Source organism: Chrysochloris asiatica, unplaced genomic scaffold (genome assembly GCF_000296735.1).
Source record: "Chrysochloris asiatica unplaced genomic scaffold, ChrAsi1.0 scaffold00004, whole genome shotgun sequence".
Classification (NCBI taxonomy): domain Eukaryota; kingdom Metazoa; phylum Chordata; class Mammalia; order Afrosoricida; family Chrysochloridae; genus Chrysochloris; species Chrysochloris asiatica.
Genome location: NW_006408522.1, coordinates 30,991,635 through 31,015,365, shown reverse-complemented (window position 1 = coordinate 31,015,365; position 23,731 = coordinate 30,991,635). Strand labels below are relative to the sequence as shown.

General features: G+C 39.2%; 1 protein-coding gene across 2 annotated transcripts in view; it reads right to left on the bottom strand.

Moving 5' to 3' along the window:
- The window catches only part of SPG11 (spastic paraplegia 11 (autosomal recessive)), a 91,449-nt gene that overhangs the window by 21,044 nt on the left and 46,674 nt on the right, over positions 1–23,731 (bottom strand). For both annotated transcript variants that reach the window (XM_006831699.1, XM_006831700.1), the window contains exons 16-27: positions 21,733–21,936; positions 19,011–19,117; positions 18,005–18,150; positions 15,200–15,361; positions 14,202–14,268; positions 11,305–11,470; positions 10,639–10,844; positions 10,286–10,394; positions 5,162–5,321; positions 4,415–4,687; positions 3,609–3,809; positions 2,434–2,541 (exon numbers count right to left, since the gene is read on the bottom strand). In XM_006831699.1, the coding sequence (XP_006831762.1) occupies positions 2,434–2,541; positions 3,609–3,809; positions 4,415–4,687; positions 5,162–5,321; positions 10,286–10,394; positions 10,639–10,844; positions 11,305–11,470; positions 14,202–14,268; positions 15,200–15,361; positions 18,005–18,150; positions 19,011–19,117; positions 21,733–21,936 (1,909 nt within the window). The remainder of the gene's footprint in view (positions 1–2,433; positions 2,542–3,608; positions 3,810–4,414; positions 4,688–5,161; positions 5,322–10,285; positions 10,395–10,638; positions 10,845–11,304; positions 11,471–14,201; positions 14,269–15,199; positions 15,362–18,004; positions 18,151–19,010; positions 19,118–21,732; positions 21,937–23,731) is intronic.

The following is a 23,731-nucleotide window of genomic DNA, read 5'->3' as shown; positions in this document are numbered from 1 at the left end:
ATGGCACCTAACAACAACAAGAGTGCTAGTGTGGAGCTGTGGGATAAAGCAAAGTTGGTTTGAACCACAAGGTCAGTGTTCAAACTTACCAACCGCTCCTTGGAAACCTAATACAGGGTTGGAGCCAATTCAATGGCACTTAAAAATAACAACATGTAGCCCTCTCCGGTCTCTTTCTCATCCTCATACCAAGTTTCAGTAGGGTTCTCCTGATTGTTGTCAGCTGCCGTTGAGATGGCCCCAACTCATGGCAACCTCAGGTATGACAGAATAAACCACTGCATGGCTGTGTGCCATCTCCCTGATCTCTGGTATGTTTGAGCTCACTGTTGGGGCTCCTGTGTCCTCCCATTTCATTGAGGGTTTCCTTAATGAACCAAATAAAAAACTAAGGGCAAAGTCCTTTTCTAGGGTTTGGGGGTTCTCCTTAAACCTTAAAGAGTGATTTATGTGACTTTTTGGAGTTCTCTCTCACGGTAGAGTACCCTGGTGTGGCAATGTAGGGTAAGCACTGGACTGCTTACTGCAAGGTCAGTAGTTCAAACCCACCAGCCATTCCTTGGAAACCCTATGCAGGGTTGCTGTAATTTGGAACTGACTTTACAGTACTTACCAACACCACCACTAGAAGAAAGATAGCAATGGAAATCAACTCATGTTCACTACTTATTTTCCTCAGATGGTTTCTATAACCATTCTGATCAGACTTTACTTTTTGGAAAACCCAAAGGTTAGTAAATATTTCTACTTTAAAAAATGATCATTCTTTATCCTCTTAAGGGTCCTTATTTAATTTAGCCTGGATTAGTGTATTCAATCTTAGTTTTTATTTTATTTCATTAATTATGCACCTAAACTCTGAAACTGAACAAGAGAGACAACAGCAGGGAGACAGAAACTGATCAAAGGAAAAAAACATTCAGAAGTAAAAGTGCTGAGGATAAAGATGGGAGGAGGCATGCTGCCCCCCTCCACAGGAAACTGAAAGACAGGAAAGAGAATGTACCTGGACAGAGAGTAAGAGGCAGAGGAAATCAGTGTGCCTTTTTTCTGTGATTTAGGAGCCCAGGCACACCTGAATAAACAATTCAGTACTTTCAAAAAATGTAACGTTTTGATTTTTGTTACAATGAACACTAATGTGATTGAGAACATATGCCTGGCACTTAGTTTCTGCAGTGATCAATCTGTTGTCATGTATTTTCATCTTATTTATCACAGACCCCTTTTGGGACATAGAAGACAAAAGTACTAAAAACGCCATTCATGACTTAGGCTATTTCCTTTCCTTTCCTAGCACTTCCTCTTTTTCTCAATGGCTTAATAAGCTTCACATAATAAGTAGATGTGGAGCTGTAGGATAAGCACTCGATCACAAAGTCAGTTTGAACCACAAGGTTGGCGGTTCAAGCTCACCAGCCACTCCTTGGAAACCCTACAGGTTTGCTATTGAGTCGGAAACGATGAGAAGGCACTTAACAACAATAACAACATATAAGCATATGATAAAGTCTGAAATTGACCACAAAGCTCAACATCATGGGGACAAGGACCACCAAGAGTACTAATGAAAGAGGCATTATTTTTTGTCACCGTGAAAAAAGCAGTATTAAACATCCTTCACAAGCAAAGCTGCTGGTGCCATTCTGGGTTGGTAATATGTGGTCTAAATATGCCCACTCTCCTCTCTAGCATGAATCCTTCTCTCACTAAGTTTGCATGCATCTTCAGGATATTGACCATGGTTGGCACATGGAATAGTAAGTTTTGGTGTCAACCTGATTGAGCCAGGATTCACAGTGGTTTAGTAGTTAAGATGTAGTAATATAAAGACAGGATTTAACACAATGTAATCACGTTCTGCTGTGCATGGGGTCGCTATGAGTCGGTTCCGACTCGATGGCACCTGACAACAACAACAATCACCTCCATGTTGCAATCTGTTATAAGCAGTCAGTCAATGGAAAGAAAATGTCTACAGGGGTGTTGTCCTGTTTCCAATATATTGGTAACCCAAGCAATACTTGCTCACTGTTTTCTGGGTCTGGATCCTGCATCTGGCTCATCTGAGTTCTGGTTCTTTGCACCTGAGCCATGTTGCCTGCTGATCCTGAGAGTCATTAGCAGCCTACCATTTTACCTGCTGACCATGGATTCCTTTGCCTCTGCAGTTAGAAGCCTGCTGTCCAACCTGCCAGTCTTATATACAAGCTTCTTCGGTCTTGCTTCTCTAGAGAACCCAACCTAAGAGGCCACGTTAAACGAAACTTCTCAATCATGCCTGCGATTGATAAACTGCTGGGGAAGAGGTCATTGCCCTGGTCTCCCCATCTCTAAAACAGTAAAATGAGACTCAGTTTGCATGATGTCACAGAACCACTACTCTCCTGCTGCCACCTCCTGAGTACTAGCAGGGTACTCCAATCAACTTACAGTTTCAAGGCTCTTCTGGAACTCCAAAAGTTTGGTTTTGGCTTCCTTATAATTCTTGAAGAACATACACAGTTCATACATCTCCATCATCAACAATAATGGGGAGTCCTTTGAGGAAGGAAGGGTTTGAATGAAATCATATAGTCCTGAACTTAAACAATCTTTTCAATTAATAATGCCAACATAACAGAAAGATAAAATAAAATAAATGGTAATAATAAGAGCTTCATATTAGTACTAAATCATGTATGTTGAAAATAAGTCAAATTTATATTTCCTTTTGGGGAAAGAGATAACTCAGATTGGGTCCATCAGATTATCAATCAGGTTGTCTGCTCTGTACTTGATTTGCCACACAGGAGCAGGAGATACCCCACTAGGGGGTGCTATGGTACTACAATAGCTAATGTGGTCTCTTGGCTTAGCCATTCCATCACAGAATAAGAGTCTGGCCAGATGGAGCAATATAGTATAGTGCAATATGTAAGAATAGGAACTTTGGAATTAGTGTCGCTTTGAGCTATCACTTACGAAACCATTTACTAAAGTACTCTGAGACCTTGGACATCCTTCTTAAGTTCTTTGAGTCTTGGTTTCATTGACTCTAAAATGTGGACATTACTTCATAATATCTTCATACAGGCACACAGCAGAGACATGAAGGGTTCAGTTCCAGACCACCACAAGAAAGCACATATCACAATAAATGGAGTCACACAAATTTTTTGATTTCCCAGCGCACATATATGTTTATACTATATTAGCTTGTTGAGTGTGCAACAGCATTATGAAAAAGTTTGAAATAATGTAAGAATTACCACAAAACGTGACACAGACACAAAGTGAGCACATTAGACAAAATGGTGCCGATAGACTTGCTCAACACAAGGTTGCCACAAACATTTGATTTATAATAAAATCAAGATCTGTTAAGCACAATAAAATGAAGTGTGCCTATGTAATACCATGGTATATAATTTCATGGCATGATTATGAGAATTGATAAAATAATGTCTATAAAGCACTTTGCTAAATAAAGAATAGTTCATTATCAATAACATCAGCTGTTGTTATTAGCTAAAAATATCCCAGGGGTGAGATTAAGAAAAGGCTACCTGAGGCTACCTAGAAGTATCCATGTAAGCCCTAGAAAGGGATGAAGTGACGGCCACTACCTTAAAGAAAAGCTGGAAACCTCGGACCAGAGTTTTGCTCTTCTGCCTTGTTAAGAGTGTTCTCCAGATGGCTGAGAGGTCCTCAAGGTCCCAGGTATGGCCCTCTAAGGAGCCCTGAATGTGTCCCATTGCTTCAACAGCAACACTGTCCTCCACAGACGTGACGATCCAAACACAAAGGCAAGAAATAGCACTGGCATCCTGTCATTGAATAAGAAATTAAAAAAATAAAACAACTGGACCTAGATTACCTAACAGAAGATGCTTCTAGCAATGCTATAATTATGGATAATTATTTCCTCTTAGAACAAGTCATCTCATTAAATAAAAATGAACTAAAAAGACTTCAAAACATAAATTCTTAACGTGCAACGAAGTGATTGCTGGAAAATGTCCTGCAAAGTGTTGCAGGTCAGAAGGCCACAGAAATGATGTGGAGGTGGGGTGGGGAGGGTGTATGAGGTTGAAGTGTAAGAAAGCAGGATTGCCCTCCACCAATAGACTAATTTAGGGCCTATCTGAACACCACTCTTTCCTGATAAAGAAGGAGATAAAGAAGCAGTGGTGGTCAGTCCACCAAAGCATCTTTTTCCATAGCTACCAAACACCGAGACACTGACCACTTGAGTCACTGAACATCGTGGTACAAAGAAATGCTAGAAATGCTGGAGAAGCACAAAGGTGTGACGTGACCTTGGAGACACTCGGTGAAACCTTACCCATCACTGCCCCACTTCCACCCTGGTTCTAGGCTTCTCCACCCCTCAGCACTTTTCTATTGCTTCCTGGCTTTTCATGATCCTTGCCTGGAGACAGGAGGCCAGGACACTCAGGATAGGGGCCTGTTGTTTCAGTGCTTCAGCCAAGAGACAGCGCCAGGAATTTGGCTCCTCTGAGCACTGGAGGAAAATGCCAAAGAAATCAGTCATGTGTTCTTTGTTTTTCTGGAGCTCCTGGGTAGATTTGCTGCAGACCTGATCATTATCCATTCTGGAGTTGGACAATGAGGGCAAGTTCTCAAAAGCCAGGCTTAAGTGGTCTTCAAGGACTGGGCTGAAATACTGCAGAAGTGGTTTCACCTAAAAAACATATTATTGATTAAAAACAGACATCTGGCTTTCTGTTCCTGTTGGAGCTGAAAATGTAGAGAAACGCACAGACAAAATTCTTTTTCACCCAAAACTGTGTCAGAGGTGACCATGTAATCTTACAAAGTTGTTTGCTGCTTTTGAGTGAGCTTCCATGTTGAACTTGTTGTTGTTAAGTGCTGTTGAGTTGGTCCCTACTCATAACAACCCTGTAGGGTTTCTGAGGCTTTAAATCTTCATAGGAGCAGAGGGCCTCATCTCTATGCTGCACAGCGGTTGGCAGGCTTGAACCATGGTTGTGTGGTTCACAGTCTAGTGCTTATCATATGGAGCCACAAAAACTCCTCAGTGTTAATGATTAGCCAACCAGCTGAAATTGTAGTACTACATTAAAAAGAATATAATAAATGTCTGAGAAATATTTCAATGAACTTTCCTTGAAAAACTTCCGAGTCAGTTGCTTACCTCCTCTGGATGGTAGTTATGAAGCTGGCTGTGAATAATGAACTGCAACCAATCATTTGCTTTGGCACATTCTGCAAGGTAAGATGTGCTCAGTTTCACATTGTGGAGCCTGCAGAACTGTACCACTAATGCCCATTGGCTGCTACACTCACTGGATAACCTGTCATTAGGATAGAGAGGAGGGTGACAGGGAGAAAAACTTACTAAAACATAGTTTTAGTTTGAAACCAATAAATTAGTAGACATTAAATTTAAACACATGATAGCCTGTGAAAAGCCTTTCAACACCTATCAAACATTAGACTGCTTTTTAAAAGTCTAGACTATTATACCCATAAAGCACAATGGCTTTCTTAGTATATTAGCACAGCAATTTCCTGCACCAAATCATCAACCAAGTATCTATTCACAAAAGCATACTTTAAAAAAGTATTTTATAAAACACTGTGGGTCAGGAATCAAACACCAGGACTGGCCTCATTGTCATAACACAGGCAAAGAGAGTCCCAAACATGCTACCCAGCAGTTGTCGGGAAGAGAAAGCTCGCTACCACCGCTAATGTGTTTCCACAGAGATGGCAATTCCAATCTAAGGTGTATGACTGATGAACTACAGAAGTAACATGGATAGGGAAATCAATTGAAAAAAACACAGAAAGTTACGAAAAAGATGGGAAAACGATGTATAATGCTACTATTTGTATCTTTACAAAATATCTCCTACATCTTTAATGTGTGTGTGTATATGTTTACAGGAGTCCTGGTGTGGTGCTGTAGGATAAGCACTGGATTGCTAAATGTAGAATCAGTGGTTTAAACCCACCAATAACTCCCTGGAAACCCTAAATTGTTGTTAGTTGCCATTGAGTTGATACCAACTCATAGCAACCCTATGCACACAGAACAAAAACACTGCCCAGTCCTGGGCCAACCTCACAATTGTTGCCATGTCTGAGCCCACTGATGCTGCCACTTTGCCAATCCACCTTGCTTGGGGTCTCTTTTTATCTGACCTTCCACCTTGTTGTTGTTGTTGTGAAGTGCCGTTGAGTTGATTCCAACCCAAAGCAACCCTGTATAAGGTTTCCGAGGAGCAACTGGTGAGCTTGAAATGTCGACCTTGCAGTTCAAACAGCTTTGTAGTCTGGCGCATCAACCCACAGCGCCACACCAGGACTAACCCTCCACCTTACCAAACATGATATCCTTCTCCGACTGCTCCCTCCTGACAATATGTCTGAAGTATGAGAGACAAAGTTTGGCCATCCTGGGCTCCAAGGAGCACTCTGGCTGCACTTCTTCCAACACAGATCTGTTTGTTCTTTTGGCAGCTCATGGTACTTTCAATATTCTCCTCCAACACCATAACTCAAATGCATCAATTCTTCTACAGTCTTCCTTATTATTCACTGTCTAGCTTTCGTATGCATATGAGGTTATTGAAAATACCATGGCTTGGGTCAGGCGCACCTTAGTCCTCAAGCTGACATCTTTGCTCTTCAACATTTTAAAAAGGTCTTGTGTGGCAGATTTGCCTAATACAATACACCATTTGATTTCTTGACTGCTGCTTCCATGACTGCTGATAGCTGATCTGAGAAAAATGAAATCTTTGATAATTTCAATCTCTTCCTCCATTGGTAAGAATGGTGTTTTTTGTTCAATAGTGAGGATTTTTTTCTTCTTTACATTGAGATTCAATCCATACTGAAGGCTGTGCTCTTTGATCTTCATCAGTATTTTAAGTCTTCACTTTCAGCAAGCAAAGTTGTATCATCTGCATATCTCAGGTTGTTAATGAGTCTTCCTCCAATCCTGATGCCACGTTTTTCTTCATATAACCCAAGCTCCATATAATCGGCCAAAACAAGGCCAGGGGCAGATTGTGGAACAGACCTTCAATTGCTCATATTCAAATTCACACTGAAGCTGAAGAAAATGAAAACAGGTCCAAGAGAGCCAAAATATGCCCTTGAATATAGCCCACCTAAATTTAGAATGGAAACCCTATAGAGGGTCTCTATGAGTTGGTACAGACTCTATGAAACTTCCTAATAACTGCAACATGTTGCACAAGGGAGCCCTAGTGGTGTGAGTTACACATTGAGCTTTTAACCACAGGGTTACTGTTTAAATCTGCAAACCACTCTGTGGGAGAGAAGACTTTTTGCTCTTGTAGAGATTTACAGCCTCAGAAACCCTATACAAGTAAGTCATTAGGAGTCAGCATCAACTCAATGGCACACAACAACGATAACAAATGTTTACATGTGTGTATGTATACATCTATTTCTACCCTTCGTCTAATAATTTGTTCTCATTTTACATAAAAATGGCTACTTACACAACTTTCTTCACTGACTTAAACAGGGTTTTGACACTGGCAGGAATGACTGGAGCTGAGCACATAAAGGAGCCGGGCTAATGTTGTTGCTAGGTGCCATCGAGTCGGTACCGACCCATAGCGACCTTATGCACAACAGAACGAAAACACTGCCTGATCCTGGGCCAACTTCACTACTGTTGCCACGCTTGAGTCCATGGATGTTGCCACTTGGCCAATCCATCTCATTGGGGGTCTTCCTCTTTTCCTCTGACCCTCCACTTTACCAAACATAATAGCCTTCTCCAGCGACTGGTCCCTCCTGAAAATATGTCCAAAGTATGAGAGACGAAGGTTGGCCATCTTGGCCTCTAAGGAGCACACTGGCTGCACTTCTTCCAACACAGATGTTAGTTCTTTTGGCAGCCCATGGCACTTTCAATATTCTCCTCTAGCACCGTAACTCAAAAGCATCAATTCTTCTATAGTCTTCTTTATTCACTGTCTAGCTTTTGCATGCATGAGGTTATTGAAAACATCATGGCTTGGGTCAAATTCACTTTAGTCTTTAAGCTGATATCTTTGCTCTTCAACACTTTAAAAAAGTCTTTTACAAGCAGATTTGCCTAATGCAATACGTCGTTTGATTTCTTCACTGCTGCTTCCATGACTGTTGATAGTTGATCCAAGAAGAATGAAGTCCTTGACAACTTCAATCTGTTCTCCATTAATAAGAATGTTGTTTATTGGTCCAGTGGTGCGGATTTTTGTTTTCTTTACATTGAGATGCAATCCATATCGAAGGCTGTGCTGTTTGATCTTCATCAGTAAATATTTTAAGTCTTCTTCACTTTCAGCAAGCAAGGTTGTATCATCTGCATATCACAGGTTGTTAATGAGTCTTCCTCCAATCCTGATGCCATGTTTTTCTTCATAAAACCCAGCTTCTCAGATTATTTGCTCAGCATACAGGTTGAATAAGTATGGTGAAAGAATACAACTCTGTCGCATACCTTTCTTAATTTTAAACCATTCAGTGTTCCCATGTTCTGGTCAAACAACTGCCTCTTGGTTCATGGACATATTCCTCATGAGCACAATTAAGTGTTCAGGAATACTCATACTTCACAATGTTGTCCATAGCTTGTCATGATCCACACAATCAAAAGCCTTTGCATAGTCAATAAAGCACAGGTAAACATCTTTCTGATATTCTCTGCTTTCAGCCAACATCCATCGGATATCAGCCATGATATCCCTCATTCCACATCCTCTTCTGAATCCAGCTTGAACCTCTGGAAGTTCTCTGTCAATGTATACTTGCAACCGTTTCTGTATTACCTTGAGTAAAACTTTACTCACATGGGAGATCAAAGAGATTGTCTGATGATTTCCACATTCCGTTGGGTCACCTCTCTGGAATGGGCACAAATATGGATCTCTTCCAATCAGTCGGCCAAATAGTTGTCTTTCAAATTTCTTGGCATAGATTAGTGTGTGACTCCTGTGCCGCCTCACTTTCTTGAAAGATTTCAATTTTTATTCCATCAATTTCTGGTGCCTTGTTCTTTGCCAATTCTTTTAATGTACCTTGGACTTCTTCCTTCAGTATCATTGGCTCTTGATCATATGTTACCTCTTGAAATGACTGAACATCAACCATTTCCTTTTGGTACAGTGACTCTATGTGTTCTATACCATCCTTTCAACCAGTTCCAGGAGAGAGTAAATCCCTGATGTCATAAGTCATGCATGCCATATATTCACTTCTCATTTATGTATCTAGGATGATACTATGTACCATCCTTAGGAAAATAATCCCTCAATAAACTTTCACAGTGCTTAATTGTCTTGCACTATGAACTCTAGTATGCACTATGAGCTCGGGTAGCGTAGTGGTTAAGAATCAGGCTGCGAACCTTAAGGTCAGCAGTTCGAAACTACCAGCCGCTCCGCAGGAGGAAGATGAGGCTTTCTGCTCCCATAAAGATTTACAGCCTTGGTCTGTAAGATTTACAGGGTCGCTATGGGTCAGAACCTACTCGACGGTACTTAACAACAACAATGAACTGTAATCAGAGCCCAGAAAAGTACCAGAGCCTCTTTACTTAAAAAGAGAACAGGGTCAGCAGGTACAGCAGCTGGTGTGACCCCAGAGTCTGGGGTGCCTGGTAGCCCTAGTGGGAAGACTAGCATGAAAGTGGAAGGAGAGGTGCTTTTGTGAGCAGCAATCACCCCAACAGACATAGATTTTTGTTGTTATTGTTAAGTACCATCCATTCGATTCTGATCCATAGTGACCCTATATAGGGTTTCCAAGGAGTAGCTGGTGAGCTTGAACCATCAACCTTGCAGTTCAAAGAACTTTATGGTCTGACATTAGCCCATGCCACACCAGGACTCTTGACAGATTAGGAAGAGAAAAATAAAAGACATTCCTTAGGTGTCAGATTTTGTGAGCCACAACCTTGCATTTCCTGAAAGGATTTTGACATGTAGTATTTAAAAGACTTCTCTGCCCCGCACAGTAGTGGAGAATAAGCTCCTTTCCATTTCTTGTTAGCTCCATCTCTAAAGAGGAAATGACTATTTTTGTCTTCTTTTTACAGATAAGAAGCAGTTAAAATCATTTTCTACTTACTGAATATCTGCTATGTGCTGGATGAACAAAAAGATAAGGTCTAGGGAGGGGGAAGGAGGGGGTTGGCAAATGTACCTGAGGTGCTAGGAAAAAGAGCAAGCAAACATAGGTGGCTCTGTAAGCCTTGTTGGAAAAGAGGTTGGGATTGCACTTCACAAACCTCTCTATTTCCTGTTGCTGGATACTGTTCCATGTACTTTCTTCTACTAGAACAAGCAATTCTTCTGTGGTTGCCTTTTCACCATCAACCAATTTAAATAGTTTTTCAACTATAAGAAAAACGAACAAAATATGGGCAAGAGAAAAGGTCAGGAATGTGCATTTTTGTTTGAATAGTCTGTCTCAGGGCCATTTTAGAAGCCAAAATTAAAGGTTCCAACAAAGTGAGTTAAGTACACTCTGTAGGAGAAAAAGCAATAGAAAGAATAGTTTCTTTCCCAACTGGCCTTAGACATATCCCCCCCCACCACCTCTCCACATAGGAAACTCCCAAAAGAAGAGGTATTGCTGTACCTAGACACTCTCTGATGAGGTGCTCCTGAGCGTCCTCATTTCTACACATGTAGCTCAAAATTCTGTTGGCCACTTTCATATCAACTCTGAGCTTGAGGCTGTCAAGCCCAAGCAATTCTAAGAAACAAACACAGGCAGCTGCTATTGAAGGTATGTGGAAGGAAGAGAGCCCTAAAGCATAGGCTTCATTGCCTACTTGCTGAATCCTGGAAAAAAAAAAAACACAAAGGAATCAATATAATATCTGCAATCTACATAGTTCACTACAGAAACATCAAGTAAACTCAAAAATAGGCAGCATGGAAAGAACTGAAGGATAAAAAAAGTAAAAGACACACCAAAAACAAATAGTGATTTGCCCATATAACTAAGTAGGAATGTAAGGGTAGGACAACATAAGAAATTCAATTAATGTCACACCACATTAATAGAATCAAGGAAAAGAACCACCTGATCTTCTCAATTAATGGAAAAAAGGTCTTTTGACTGAACCCAGCACCCTTTCTGGGATACTCAGATAAGCACACACACACACAAAATGCACTATATAAATATAATCACTGTTAACCATGGTATACATTTCCAGTACTTTCTCAATATCTTATTCAAATATGTGCAAACTACAATTTTTTTTTTATGAGTACAGATTATGTTTTAAATACTCACAGCTGTTTGGGAGTTTTGCTCTTGATTAACTCCTGGACTAGAAAAGTACCAAATGCAAATGATGGTCGTCCATGATGTAAGTAATAAGCAAAATTCAGACATTCCACTATAGCATATTTATTAACCAGGTCAGGTCTAGAGAAATGTGGGAGATCACTTGATGTATCTGATGTGGGGGAGTGAAGCAACATTAATCTTCTGTACCGCACCATAATTAATTTCAGATTTTCACATAGAAAACGTTAATTCTTCAACTATAAAGAAAAATGTGTTGCTATACCCATTTTGTGGGAACACAGTGGCTCCATAAGATAAGCACTGGACTACAAACCACAAGGTCTGAGGTTCAAGCCTGCCAGCCGCTCCATGGGAGACAGATGAGGCTTTCTGCTCCCTGGAAGATTTAAAGCCTCGGAAACCCTATACAGGGTCGCTCTGAGTAGGAATGGACTGAAAGGCACACGGCAGCAGCAGCAGCAGCAACTTTTACAGAAGCAGACCGACATAGCTTTCTTCCATGGAGTGGCTGGTGGGTTCAAACCACCAATCTTTCAGTTAGCCGCAGCCAAGTGCTTTAACCACTGTACTCCCAGGGCTCCCTGAACCTACCAAAATGTAATGATTTTATTTTATCTCAATGTGTAAAAGTAACCATCATTTATACAAAATATACATCTGAGGTGACACATAAAAACTCATAAATTGTGTTTTGTTCCTCCACAGAGTTTACTAAAAATTTCAGATGCTTTATTTCTGTGTCTGATTACCCTTTAGGTTCAGAATAGCAATACCTGATAATTCTTTAGTTACAAACTCTCTGCTAAATGGCTAATGAACTACAAAAGAAGTTTTTCATTCATTCATGCAGCTCATTACAAAATGAAATTCCTTATTAACATAATGAGTCCTCTATTCACCAAGGTCAACTCACTATCCAACAAATAATAATTACCGAGAAATCACATGAGACCATCACTTATTCTATGTTACTATGGTCCTCCTTTGTTACCATTAGTGGCACTGTATGTATGATGTTGTATCATAGAGTGATTTATTACCCACAGGATGGCACTATTTTTCCAAGACCAGCAGGCAGTTTAGTTTAAAGTTCTTTTGTGCCCAAGAGAATATCAGAAAATATTTATTTTCTTTTTGGAGAAATACAAAATCAGAACTATTTGATGTGAATAATCAGAATGAAATGATTATGTCAAACCCTAATCTTTAGCTACCTCTTAACCACTTACTACCCTATGAGGGGAAAATGTGATAAAATATCTAAACTGTTAATACTGCATCTGCTCTTATTCTAAAAGTTTACTTCTGAACTAAAGCTTTATGTTTCCATAGAATTCCAAGGGATTTTCACATTATGACTTTCTTTAAAAAGACGTGAAGACCCCAAGTGTATGTCACTTTACAAAGCTATTATAAAGCACATCTCCTACATTATAAAATAATCACATGCACTATCTGTATTCTTTGTGAGATTACAGTGACTTTGGAAACAATTATATATAGAACCATTTTTTTTTTATTAGTACCTGCTGAGGCCAGATGCTGAACCAGTAAAGCAGAGGTTTTTATTCAAATAGGACAGATTTTCTGTGTTGGTTTTTTTTTTGGCAGGCTGGGGCCTCGTATGGTAAATGTGCATGAGAGAATTACACCTCAAGAGAAATTTTACTCTGGTCTGTGCAGAGGCAAAGTCACTAATGCAGTATTTACATCCCCTTTCAAGTGGAAATGTCAGATGAGAAAAGAGGTAAGCATTCTAATTAAATACAACTCTCTCCAATTTTATAAATCTGTATTACAGTTTCATGATAGTAATTTCATTCACTTCATACTGTTTCCCCTTAAATATATTCTAAACATCTAGAAACCAGACAGGAGACATACCTCCAACTGTTGTTTCACTGCTATACCCAAGAAGTGGTCACAATGCTAGCTAAGGGGTGGAGTTTGGGTCATTAGAACAAGGCAGGGGATACTGTGGACTCTCTAGTAACTTCACTGAGATTAGAAAGAGTATCTGCATTTGAAAATGCAGTTAAGTACTACTTTATTCATCACTCACTCACCAAAAGTTTACTCAACAGTTATTATTGGCTTGACACTTCATTGTTCTGGGCGGGCACTAGGTAAATTCAATATATCAAAATTGGAATGTACGAAAATGATACATTAGGAAATTCATTTTTATGTGTGTCAATAAATATTCATAGAGTGCACACTATGAACAAAGTGTTAACACATTTGGAGTCTCAAATTTATAGCAATATAGGTAGAGGCACCTTTGGCAACAGCATATTAAAGGCCAACCCTACATGTAAATATAAAAGAGAAATAGAAAAAGCAGAGTTTAACAATGGCACAAACCCAGAGAATTCTTATGGTTCACAGAAGACAGCAAAGTGTCTGCATCTAGTGCTTCCTATGTACTAGGGACTGCGAGAGCTTTCTAAACACCTCCTTTCCTTCCATTTTCCCAGTCCCCTGTGAGGTGGGCACTGTGACTAACCTGAATTTACAGGGAATAAATCACTTGCCCTAGGTCGTACTGCTATTACATGGTAGAGCCAGGACTGGTCTAATGCCATCCATCGCTCATGTTCTAAACCTTTATTACAAGGAAACCAAAAAGGATTACTGGGAGGGGAAATAAAAGCAGATAGGTACACATCACATTTCCCAGCAAAGACAACACTAATGCTATACTATAATGATTAAGTCACAATATGTTTTCAACTGTCTTCTGGAAAATGTTTTCCATTAGAATGTACCTTTATTTTTTAAATGGAAAGTGGTGAAAAACGGGACTCACTTTATATAACTTCTACTGTCACACACTGCTGCAATGCTTCTGAAACAAGAAATACCTCTTAATGCCTTACCTCCTACAGCTAGGATGTTGGTAGACTGCCAGCCAAACAATCGGCTGGGATCAAAGGGCATTAATGACTGAAAAAGAGGGAAAATAGAGTTAAAAGTCAGCTGGTTCTAAAGTAAGTAAACAAAATTTTATGAAAGGACTCTAGAGGTAGTCTGCTTCCCTGCTTAAATTTCTTGAACAGCTAAAAAAAAGAAACATAGGAGATACCTTTCTGTATTCACTTGGCTTTGTTCCTTTTAAAGGCTCTCCTTACTTAATTCTGTATCTGCAAAGTCTACTTTGTTTTGGTTGAAGCAGCACCAATTATAATATACAATGGGCTTTAGAAATGGCGTTAGAATCAAAAGGCAAGAGGATTAAGCGGCTCTTAATTTCTGTCACATTCTTAAAGGGGTCGTTGCCCTGAACAAACGTTAAGAAGCACTGACTGAACCCAACAGCCCCGATTCATGAAGAAGAGATGGAAGCTATAAATGCTGCAGTGCAGTAGCCTTTGAAGCGGTGGATAGGAGTGTTACTCTCAGATCCATTTCCTACCCTCCCTTTGCTCTGCTCTGTATCAGAGGAAAGCACATTTCACAAGCTCCCTTACCCACTGGCTATCTGGTAGGTTTAGCCATAAAAGACACCTGGGAGATTAAAGGTAGGAGCCGAGATCATTTTTCTCCTCTCTCTTTGTTTTCTGGGACATCTCCTGCAAGGTTCTCTATGTTCTTAGCTCCCATTAGGCAGCCCTGTAGAGAGTTCAGCTCCCAGAACATGCCTCCAGCTTTTGGGTTCTGATAATATCACTTTTTTGCACTGTGTTTCCAGCTTTAGGGATGTTGATGACTTTCTTTTTTGCTAATCTTTGGGTTGTCTCACCACTGCATGCTTGGTTTCTCCATTCTTGTATCACTATCTGGAAATAATGAAATTCAATCCACTTGAAAGATCTAAAGTGGTTTCTGTTTTTCAGACTAAAACTTGATTGATACACTGACCACCTAAATTCTGTACCTGAATAAGCTGGTAAAGTGTAATATCGTGTGGAAGGATATTAAAGGTAGTATACTGTGGGAAGAGCGCGGTTTTTAACTTGGGGTAAGGAGTTAATGCCATCTTCAGTAGCTGGGGATCCACTTTCTTCAAACAGTTCTCATTTTCTTCATTCTGAACAACCTATGTAAAGAGACAGCAGAGACCAAACAAGATAATCAGGTTGTCAAAAACACAAAGAAATGCACACAATCATTGCACATTGTTGTTAGGTGCCATCGAGTCAGTACTGACTCAAAGCAACATTATGCACAGCAGAATGAAACACTGCCCGATCCTGGGCCAACCTCACTACTGTTGCCACACTTGAGCCCACTGATGCTGCCACTTTGCCAATCCATCTTGCTGGGGTCTTCCTCTTTTTTCTCTGACCCTCCACCCTAGCAAACATTGTTGTTGTTGTTAAGTGCCGTTGAGATGATTCCGACCCATACCGACCCTGTATAGGGTTTCCAAGGAGCAGCTGGTGAGCTTGAATCACTGACTTTGCAGTTCAAATGACTTTGCAGTCTGATGCATTAGCACACAGCGCCACACCAGAGATGCAAATCAGAACAACAATGAAATACAATCTTATTCCAGCATTAATAGCAAAGTTCCAAAAAACAGAAAACAACAAATACTGGCAAAGGTGTGGAGAGACTGGGACCCTCCTACATTGCTGGTGGGACTGTAAAACGGAAACACCACTGTGGGAAACAGTATGGCACGTTCTCAAAAAGTTGGAAATAGAAATAGAGCCACGTATCTACAAGAACTAAAATCTGTGCCATGACTAGATATATGTACACTCATGTTTAGTGTAGGACTATTCACAACAGAAAAAAAGATGGAGACAGCCTAAATGCCCATTAACAAAAGAATGGTTAAACAAACTTTAATACACACACACAATGGAATATTACACAACACTGAAGAATCTGCAAAGCACCTTACAACATGGATGAACCTGGAGGACATTATGCTGAGTGAAATGAGTCAATCACCAAAGGACAAATATTTTATGAGACCACTGCTGTAAAAAACAGTTAAGAAAAAATTTTCTTGCTAAATGAAATGAAGCATTCTATGATGGCTACAGTGCGGGAGGAGGGGGAAAATAAAGTGACTGGAGGTAAATGACGGGACATGGAGATGATTGTAATCACTGTAATGACACGAAGTACATAATTTGTACAATGTGGGACTAATGATTTGTTCTGTAAATCTTCACTCAATTCACAATAAAAAGTTAAAAAAAAAAAAGAGAGAGCAAAGTTTAGGGTAATACTTTTCCCTACTCAAAATTTTGGTCATTTTTCACAAAACTCCATGAAACAAGGCTAACTTGGAGATAGTTTGCAATAGCGAATAGCATTGGATAGGAAGTAAAAAACCAAGAGTTCTAGTCCTGGTTCTAAAACAAAGTAGCTATGTACTTTAAGGCTAAATAGTTAATATCAGGCCTCAGTTTCCTTACCTACAAAATGAGAAAGTGGAGCTAGAACAGTGGAGAGACTGTTTGAAAGGGTTCTGCTACTCTAATGTTTGACAACTATTCTGGGTTGAGATGATGGTGCAGGACCGGCAGTGTTTCCTTCTACTGTACATAGGGTTGTTAAGCCACAACCAACTCTCAATGGCACAATAAACAACAGGTCCTTCTAAGTTATTCTACGACTCTAATTTTTAACAAGTGATTAAGAACAGATAAATAAATAACTTCATCATATAATTTAAGGCATGCTGGAACCATCTAAAAGAGGTGTTACGAAATTAAGCAAACAACTAGAGACTCTTAAAGATAAAATAGATGTTTAACAGCATTCTTAAGCTTCCTCTAAGCAGGCATACTATTTTTAAAAAGCAAAGGTGAGAAAATGTCCTCTGTGTTCCTCAAAAGACTTTATACTGGCAGGCCAAGATAATAATTTCCTTTGCATCTAAAAGGGCAAGCTGTTGTTGTTAAGTGCTGTTGAGATGGTTTCAACTCATAGAGATCCTGTATAAGGTCCCCAGGAGCAGCAGGTGGGTTTGAACTACCAACCTTGTACTTAGCAGTTGTTGTTAAGCAACGTCGAGTCAGTACTGACTCATAGCAATCCTGTATAGGGTTTCCAAGAAGTGGCTGTGGAGTTTGAATCGCCAACTTTGCAGTTCAAACTGACCTTGAAGTCAAGTGCTTATCCTGCGGTGCCAAACCAAGACTCCTTCCTTGTAGTTAGCAGTGGTAGTGGTGTGCTGTGGAGTCATTTCTGACTCATAATGACTCTGTCTAGGGTTTCCAAGCTTGTAAATCTTTACGGGAGCAGAAAGCCTCATTTTTTTCCCACGGAACAGCTGGTAATTTCAAACTGCTGATGGTGAGATTAGCAGCCTGACTTGTAACTACTACGCTACCAGAGCTCCTTTAGGTAGTTAGTAGCAATAGAGAATAATTCCCAGCTCACAAACCTAAAGTATATTTTACTTTAAGAAGCAATCAGATTCTACTCTAAAACCAAACCTAGATGATTAAAAAACAAATTAACGGGGGTGGGGTGGGGTGAGGGAAGAATCGCTGTATAACATTTTAGTTCCCTTATAACTTAGAGGACAGATTTCACAACTTCATGGATATGCAAACAACTTAAAAAATTCACCCATTTTTTTATGTGCTTTAACCTAATGAAATACTTGAAAGTTGTTACGTTTTAATATGAACTGAGATCTGTATGTTCATAGATACATCTTCTAAATTTAAAGTCAGTTCTATTCAGCCATAATAGGTAAAAGCGAGGCCCATACCTGGCTTACACCCCCGGGAGCATACATTGTAGTAGCCAGAGCCAGGAGGGTGTGTCCTTCCAACAGCATGCTGCTTACACTGGCCTGATTGCTAGGGATCAGTATCTGAGCATTTGCAAGGCTAGCCTGGAAGATCAGCTTGGGATCTGGAAAATAAGAGAATATGTTTGTCTCCTTAATAGGAATAAAATTAAGAATGATATAATTCTGAGAAACAAAATTAACTTTTAACTCTATCCAAAGTAAGAAGGACTTTCTAAATTTCAATACATTGGTTAAGAATGAAAAAATTTGTCTACATAAAAACAAAAAACTTTTATTCCAGCAAAGAAAATAGAACAGTTCCGACTCACAGCAACCCTGTATAAGGTTTCCAAGGTGGGTATGAACTGCCAGCCTTGCGGTCAGCAGTCCAGTGCTTAGCCTACAATGCCAGAAAATCCTGTGAGGCAGTTCTGCTCTGTCCTATAAGGTTGCTATGAGTTGGAATCAACTTGATGGCACACAACAACAGCAATAATAAATGCAAATTAAAATAGTAATTAAATGCCATATATCACCTATACCAAATAATCATTCTACAAACACTGTGGATTTTTTTCACTACACCTGAAGCTCCTTACAAAAAACTCAGAGCTGGCACCCTGAAGACATGCTATGTCTTCATGAAGTGTCAATCTACCAGAGAGCAAGAATTCAACTGTGATAAACTAGTGGGACAGGAGACACCCAAAGACTTTGAACAGAGTGTGAGACTGAGGAGAGGGAGGGGGCATAACCACACAGGGTCTCTACTCCATGTCTCCCTATTCTTGGCTGGGAAGAGACTAACAAATTCAGGTCTTCTGAACAAAATCACTCTGCTTCTGTAATAATGTGAGCCTAGATTATAATTAGATTATTTGGTTAAAGCCAAATATCAAATTTATTTACAGAGTTCACACGTTACATTACCATTCAACAGAGCATTTACTGACCTACAGAAAGCACATGTGTACATCCATACCTGTTAAGTTACTGGAAACTTGTCGGCACTGAACTAAAAATTCAAACCAGGGATGAGCTTCATGCAACTCTTTTTTTTCCAAAAAGGGACAATTTGGAGGACTAAGTCTGCATACAAAACAAAAATATGCAGAATAAGACAGTTATAATCAGATTTTTTTTTTTTTTTTTTTGGTGATAACTAGCAAAATGGAGCCTTGGAATTAAAAAGCACATATAATACAAAATATTCCCACTCTTGTTTTATATTTGACACATTTCTTGTGATCTGGAAATGAGTAAAAATTAAGAGACAGAGATAACATTACTTAAAATGTAAGATTTAAATATTTAAAGCCTAGGAAACCCTATACAGGAGTGCTGTGAGTCAAACTGACTTGATAGTACTTAACAACAAAAATGTACTTACTCCCAAGAAACCTAATCTTCTAAAACCATAGTGAAATTTTATCAACTTTGTAGAAGATTAATGGATATCTCAAAGATACTTCATATTTTACTAGTTTTTACAAGAACTTTATAGCATTTACAAATAAGAGGTTTTAAAAAACCTTTTAAACTATAGTCAGGCTAGGACTGAGGTATTAATATTCAAAATAGATTCTCTGAAAATATGGCTTTTAAATTTGTTCTCTTATCAGTAACTTTGGGGAAAGCATTTTGTGTCTAAGTAAGGCTCAATGATATGAACAAGAAATATAGCCTTTGTTCCAACTCCTAGTCTTTACTACAAAAAAGCAAACTGAAAATGTCCTTTATTAGTGGGTGAATGTGGGCTCTGGAATCAAACAGAAGAATTAGATCTGGCTCTGATACTCAGCAGCTATGTGCTTTAGGCAGATTCTGTATTTTTCAATTTGTCTACTCAATAGTATTTATGTAAAATCCCCAAATCAATACTTGTGGTGCTGTCACGGTCATTTAGTGGCCATGTGAAGAGAAGTGAAAAATTTGAGTCACCTGACACATGTTTCCAGTTTTGATTCAACATGGTGAAATTATGCCTTGTTTCAGCTCTCATATTATAAACAAGTATTCTTTTCACAGTCTGTGTTGTGCCAGACTTTTTGCATTTTTGTGCTGTTAGTGACCTCACAGTTTAAAATGGCCCCCGAGCGTAGTAGTGAAGTACTGTTTAGTGTTTGTAAGTGCAAGAAGGCTGTGAAGTGCCTTATGGAGAAAATGTGTGTGTTAGATATGCTTCACTCAGGTATGAGGTAGAGTGTGACTGTGAGTTCAAAGAAGCAAGTCCACAACATATAGCAAATGAAGTGTCTTTAAACAGAAAGACACATTAAACCTAGTTACGTATTGGTCAGATAATAAAAATGGGACCAGAAGATCGCAGGAACGGAACACTATTTCTCCAGCAAGCAATGGTTCAGTACTTGGTAATTTCATATTCATGGTGACTTTACAGAACTTAACTACTGTAAATAATATGAATCAACTAAACTTAGTCTACTAGAAGCCTTAGGGTGCTCAACTGTGAAACTGAGATGGAAGTAACCCACCATAGGACTTTCGAAGATTAAATGTGAAACATTTAGACCAGTGCCAGGAACACTGTAAGCACTTATATATTGTTGTTATTGCCTTTGTATGTCATTGAGTTGGTTCTAACTCACAGTAACCCTGTATAGACTTTCCAAGGAGTGACTAGTGAGTTTGAACCACCAACTTTGTGATTCAAACTGACCTTGTGATCTAGTGCATTACCCAACAGCATCACACCAGGCCTCATATATGAGACCACTATTACGATTTTATTATTACTGACCCATACTGACCCAATAGCAATTATACTAGCATCACATAGAATTCTAAAGGATGATTATTAGGTAGATGATGCTGTTGTGACGATCTTGTATAGGATTTCTGAGAAGCAGCTGATGGGTCTGACATGCTGACCTTTCGGTTAGCAGCTGAATGCTTATCCTACAGTGCCACACATACACCAGGATTCCAGATGAGAATGTTTATAGGTATAAATATTTTAAAAACTTTTTATTGTGAATTGAATGAAGGTCTTCAGAGAAGATAATCAGTTTTATATCTAACAAATCATACACTTTGTTTAATCTCAATGAGTTCAAGTCCCTCCTTGTAACAACAGTTATCCCATTTCCTCCCTGTGGTTACTCTTTCCATTCCACTCTCCTTCCCAAACCCTCTGAATTTGGTTCTCAAGTAAATGTTGGCCTTTTGATCTTGAACAGCTGAGCACTCCATGATGACGATACCTCACTAGTGTTGCTGTACCCCCTACATACCTATCCACCATTTGGGTTGAGAAGTGGGCCATGAAGGCCAAGGGCCATAGTCTAAGGTTTCCCCAGGCTCTTTCTGACCAGTATGCCTGATCTTTTTTATATATCTATATACAGTTTGTAGTGACTTTTAACATTCTCCTGATAATGAAAGTATCAAAGGACTCCAATTTTAGAATTTTGCTCTTTTAAACTATCAAGGCACTTCTATTTAAAAGGTTAACATAGATGTTACAGAAATAACATAACCTGAAAACCATACAATAAGCATTTAGTTGAATGTAGCTTTGAAATAAAAGATGTACTAAGTGTGGGGGCAGGGGAGACTACTTGAACATTTTCAGTATTCTTCATGTGGATGCTTACTATTTTCCTAAAAGTTCCACTCAGATGTAGAATGTAAAGAAGAAACATAGAAACTTGCTCAAGGATAATTAAACTCTCAGTACTCACTTGTAAAAGTCGAGGTAGACATAAAGAAGATGCTGTAGACTGTGTTCCAAACAATAAACAATGAAGTGAGAATGGAAATCCCAACCTTCCTTGGTCCTGTAGTTTTGAACAGGGAGGGTATCTTGAATCACACCCCCAATACGGCTCAGCCTAAGGAGGAAAAGTTCAAAGTCTTCCAACTCAGATGCAAGGAAAATTCCACTCCTATTGGAAAAGTTTTAGGAATGGCAGGTTAAAAAGTTGCTAGGTTCAGAGCAAATCAAATCACTTTCACTGCATACATTTCAACTACTAAAGTATTTAGAAATTATGGATTCTAATTCTTATTATAGTGCTATGTTCTGAGGCACAAATTTTGCTAGTTTTCAATAAAGATCTCTGAACCTTTAGAGTATTTAAAGGTAGTAAATGAGAGTCTTAAGCTAGCTTCAAGATTTCAAAGCCCTTAATCTAAATTTCTTTGTTTTTGACAGGAATTGTACAACTCAGTAGTTATTAAAGCTAGATGCTCTGAATATTGAGAAACTCACAAAATAATGAAACAAAATAATTAAATTTAAATAAAGCAACTTAAAAATAGATGATTATTGTATAAGGATGGTACAGAACTGGACAATGTTTTGTTCTGTTGTGCACATGGGCCACCTGACAATAGAAACTAACAGAAATTTACATTTAATTAATACATTGCCAACAAATTGATTTCTTTTCACTGATAACTGCCACCCAGATTTAAAACATAGAATATTATACCCCTTTGTGTATCCCTTGAAAAGTCCTGGTGGTACAGTGGCTAAAGTGGTTGGCTACTAAGTGAAAGGTTCAAACCCACTAGTTGCAATGAGGGAGAAAATCCAGAAAGATTTATAGCCTTGGAATCCCTGTGGGGCAACTCTATTCTGTCCTGTAAAGTCTCTAAGAATTGGAATCTATTGGACCACAGTGGGTGTGACTTTTTGGTGTACCCCTCATCCACTTAATGTTCTTCACTTGCCCTAGAAGTAAACAGATTTTGTGGTAATCATTTCCCTACTGTTACTCAGTTATATCATCCATGTATGTAACCCCAAACAATATATGGTTTGGTTTTGCCTACTCTGAACTTTAATTATAAAGGTATTATTCTGGATATATTGGTTTTTGCCTTGTTTCTTCTGCTCAACATTGTGCATTGTGCTGTTTATCTATGTTGACACCTGTGGCTACAGGGTGTTCATTGTCACTGTTAGTTAGGGTTCCATTGTATGCTAAACTACACTTTCATTTATCTACTCTCTTTTGGTTGTTCCATTTTTGTTGTTTTTCAGTAAAAGACATTTGCATCTCAATGATTACTAAGGAGGCAGAACATATTTTTATATGTTCATTGGTCATCTTGTCTGTTCTATGAAATGCCTATTTGTGCTAAATCTTTGCCCTCCAGATCCACACTCTATTCTTCAGCACCCTGATCTGTCCCTGGAAGTTCACCAGCATGGGCTACACCATGAGACTCCAGTGCACTCAGGTTCCTGTTTAGCATCAGAGAAAAGGGAGAATGGGGTGTGTCTCCTGGCTTTCGCTTTGCTGATTACCTCAGGTTGGCTGATAAACTCCACATATGGTCCTAACTCTCTCCTCGTTTCTATAACTGTTACCTCCCTTTGTTCCTTCAGGCTTGTTTAAGAAAGTGTGTACTGTGTCCTACTCCCGTGGTCACAAAGAGAGCCTCCCATAACATCCTCCAAAAGCTTTCTAAGTTTTACAATCTACAGTTAGGTTTTCAAATCTACCTGGAATTCATTTTATGCATGATATAAGGTTGTTGTTATTGTTGTTAGGTGCCGTTGAGTCAGTACCGACTCATAGAGACCCTATGCACAAAAGAATGAAACACTGCCCAGTCCTGGGCCAACCTCACAATCGTTGCTACGCTTGAGTCCATTGATGCTGCCACTTTGCCAATCCATCTCGCTGGAGGTCTTCCTCTTTTTCTCTGACTCTCCAATTTACCAACATG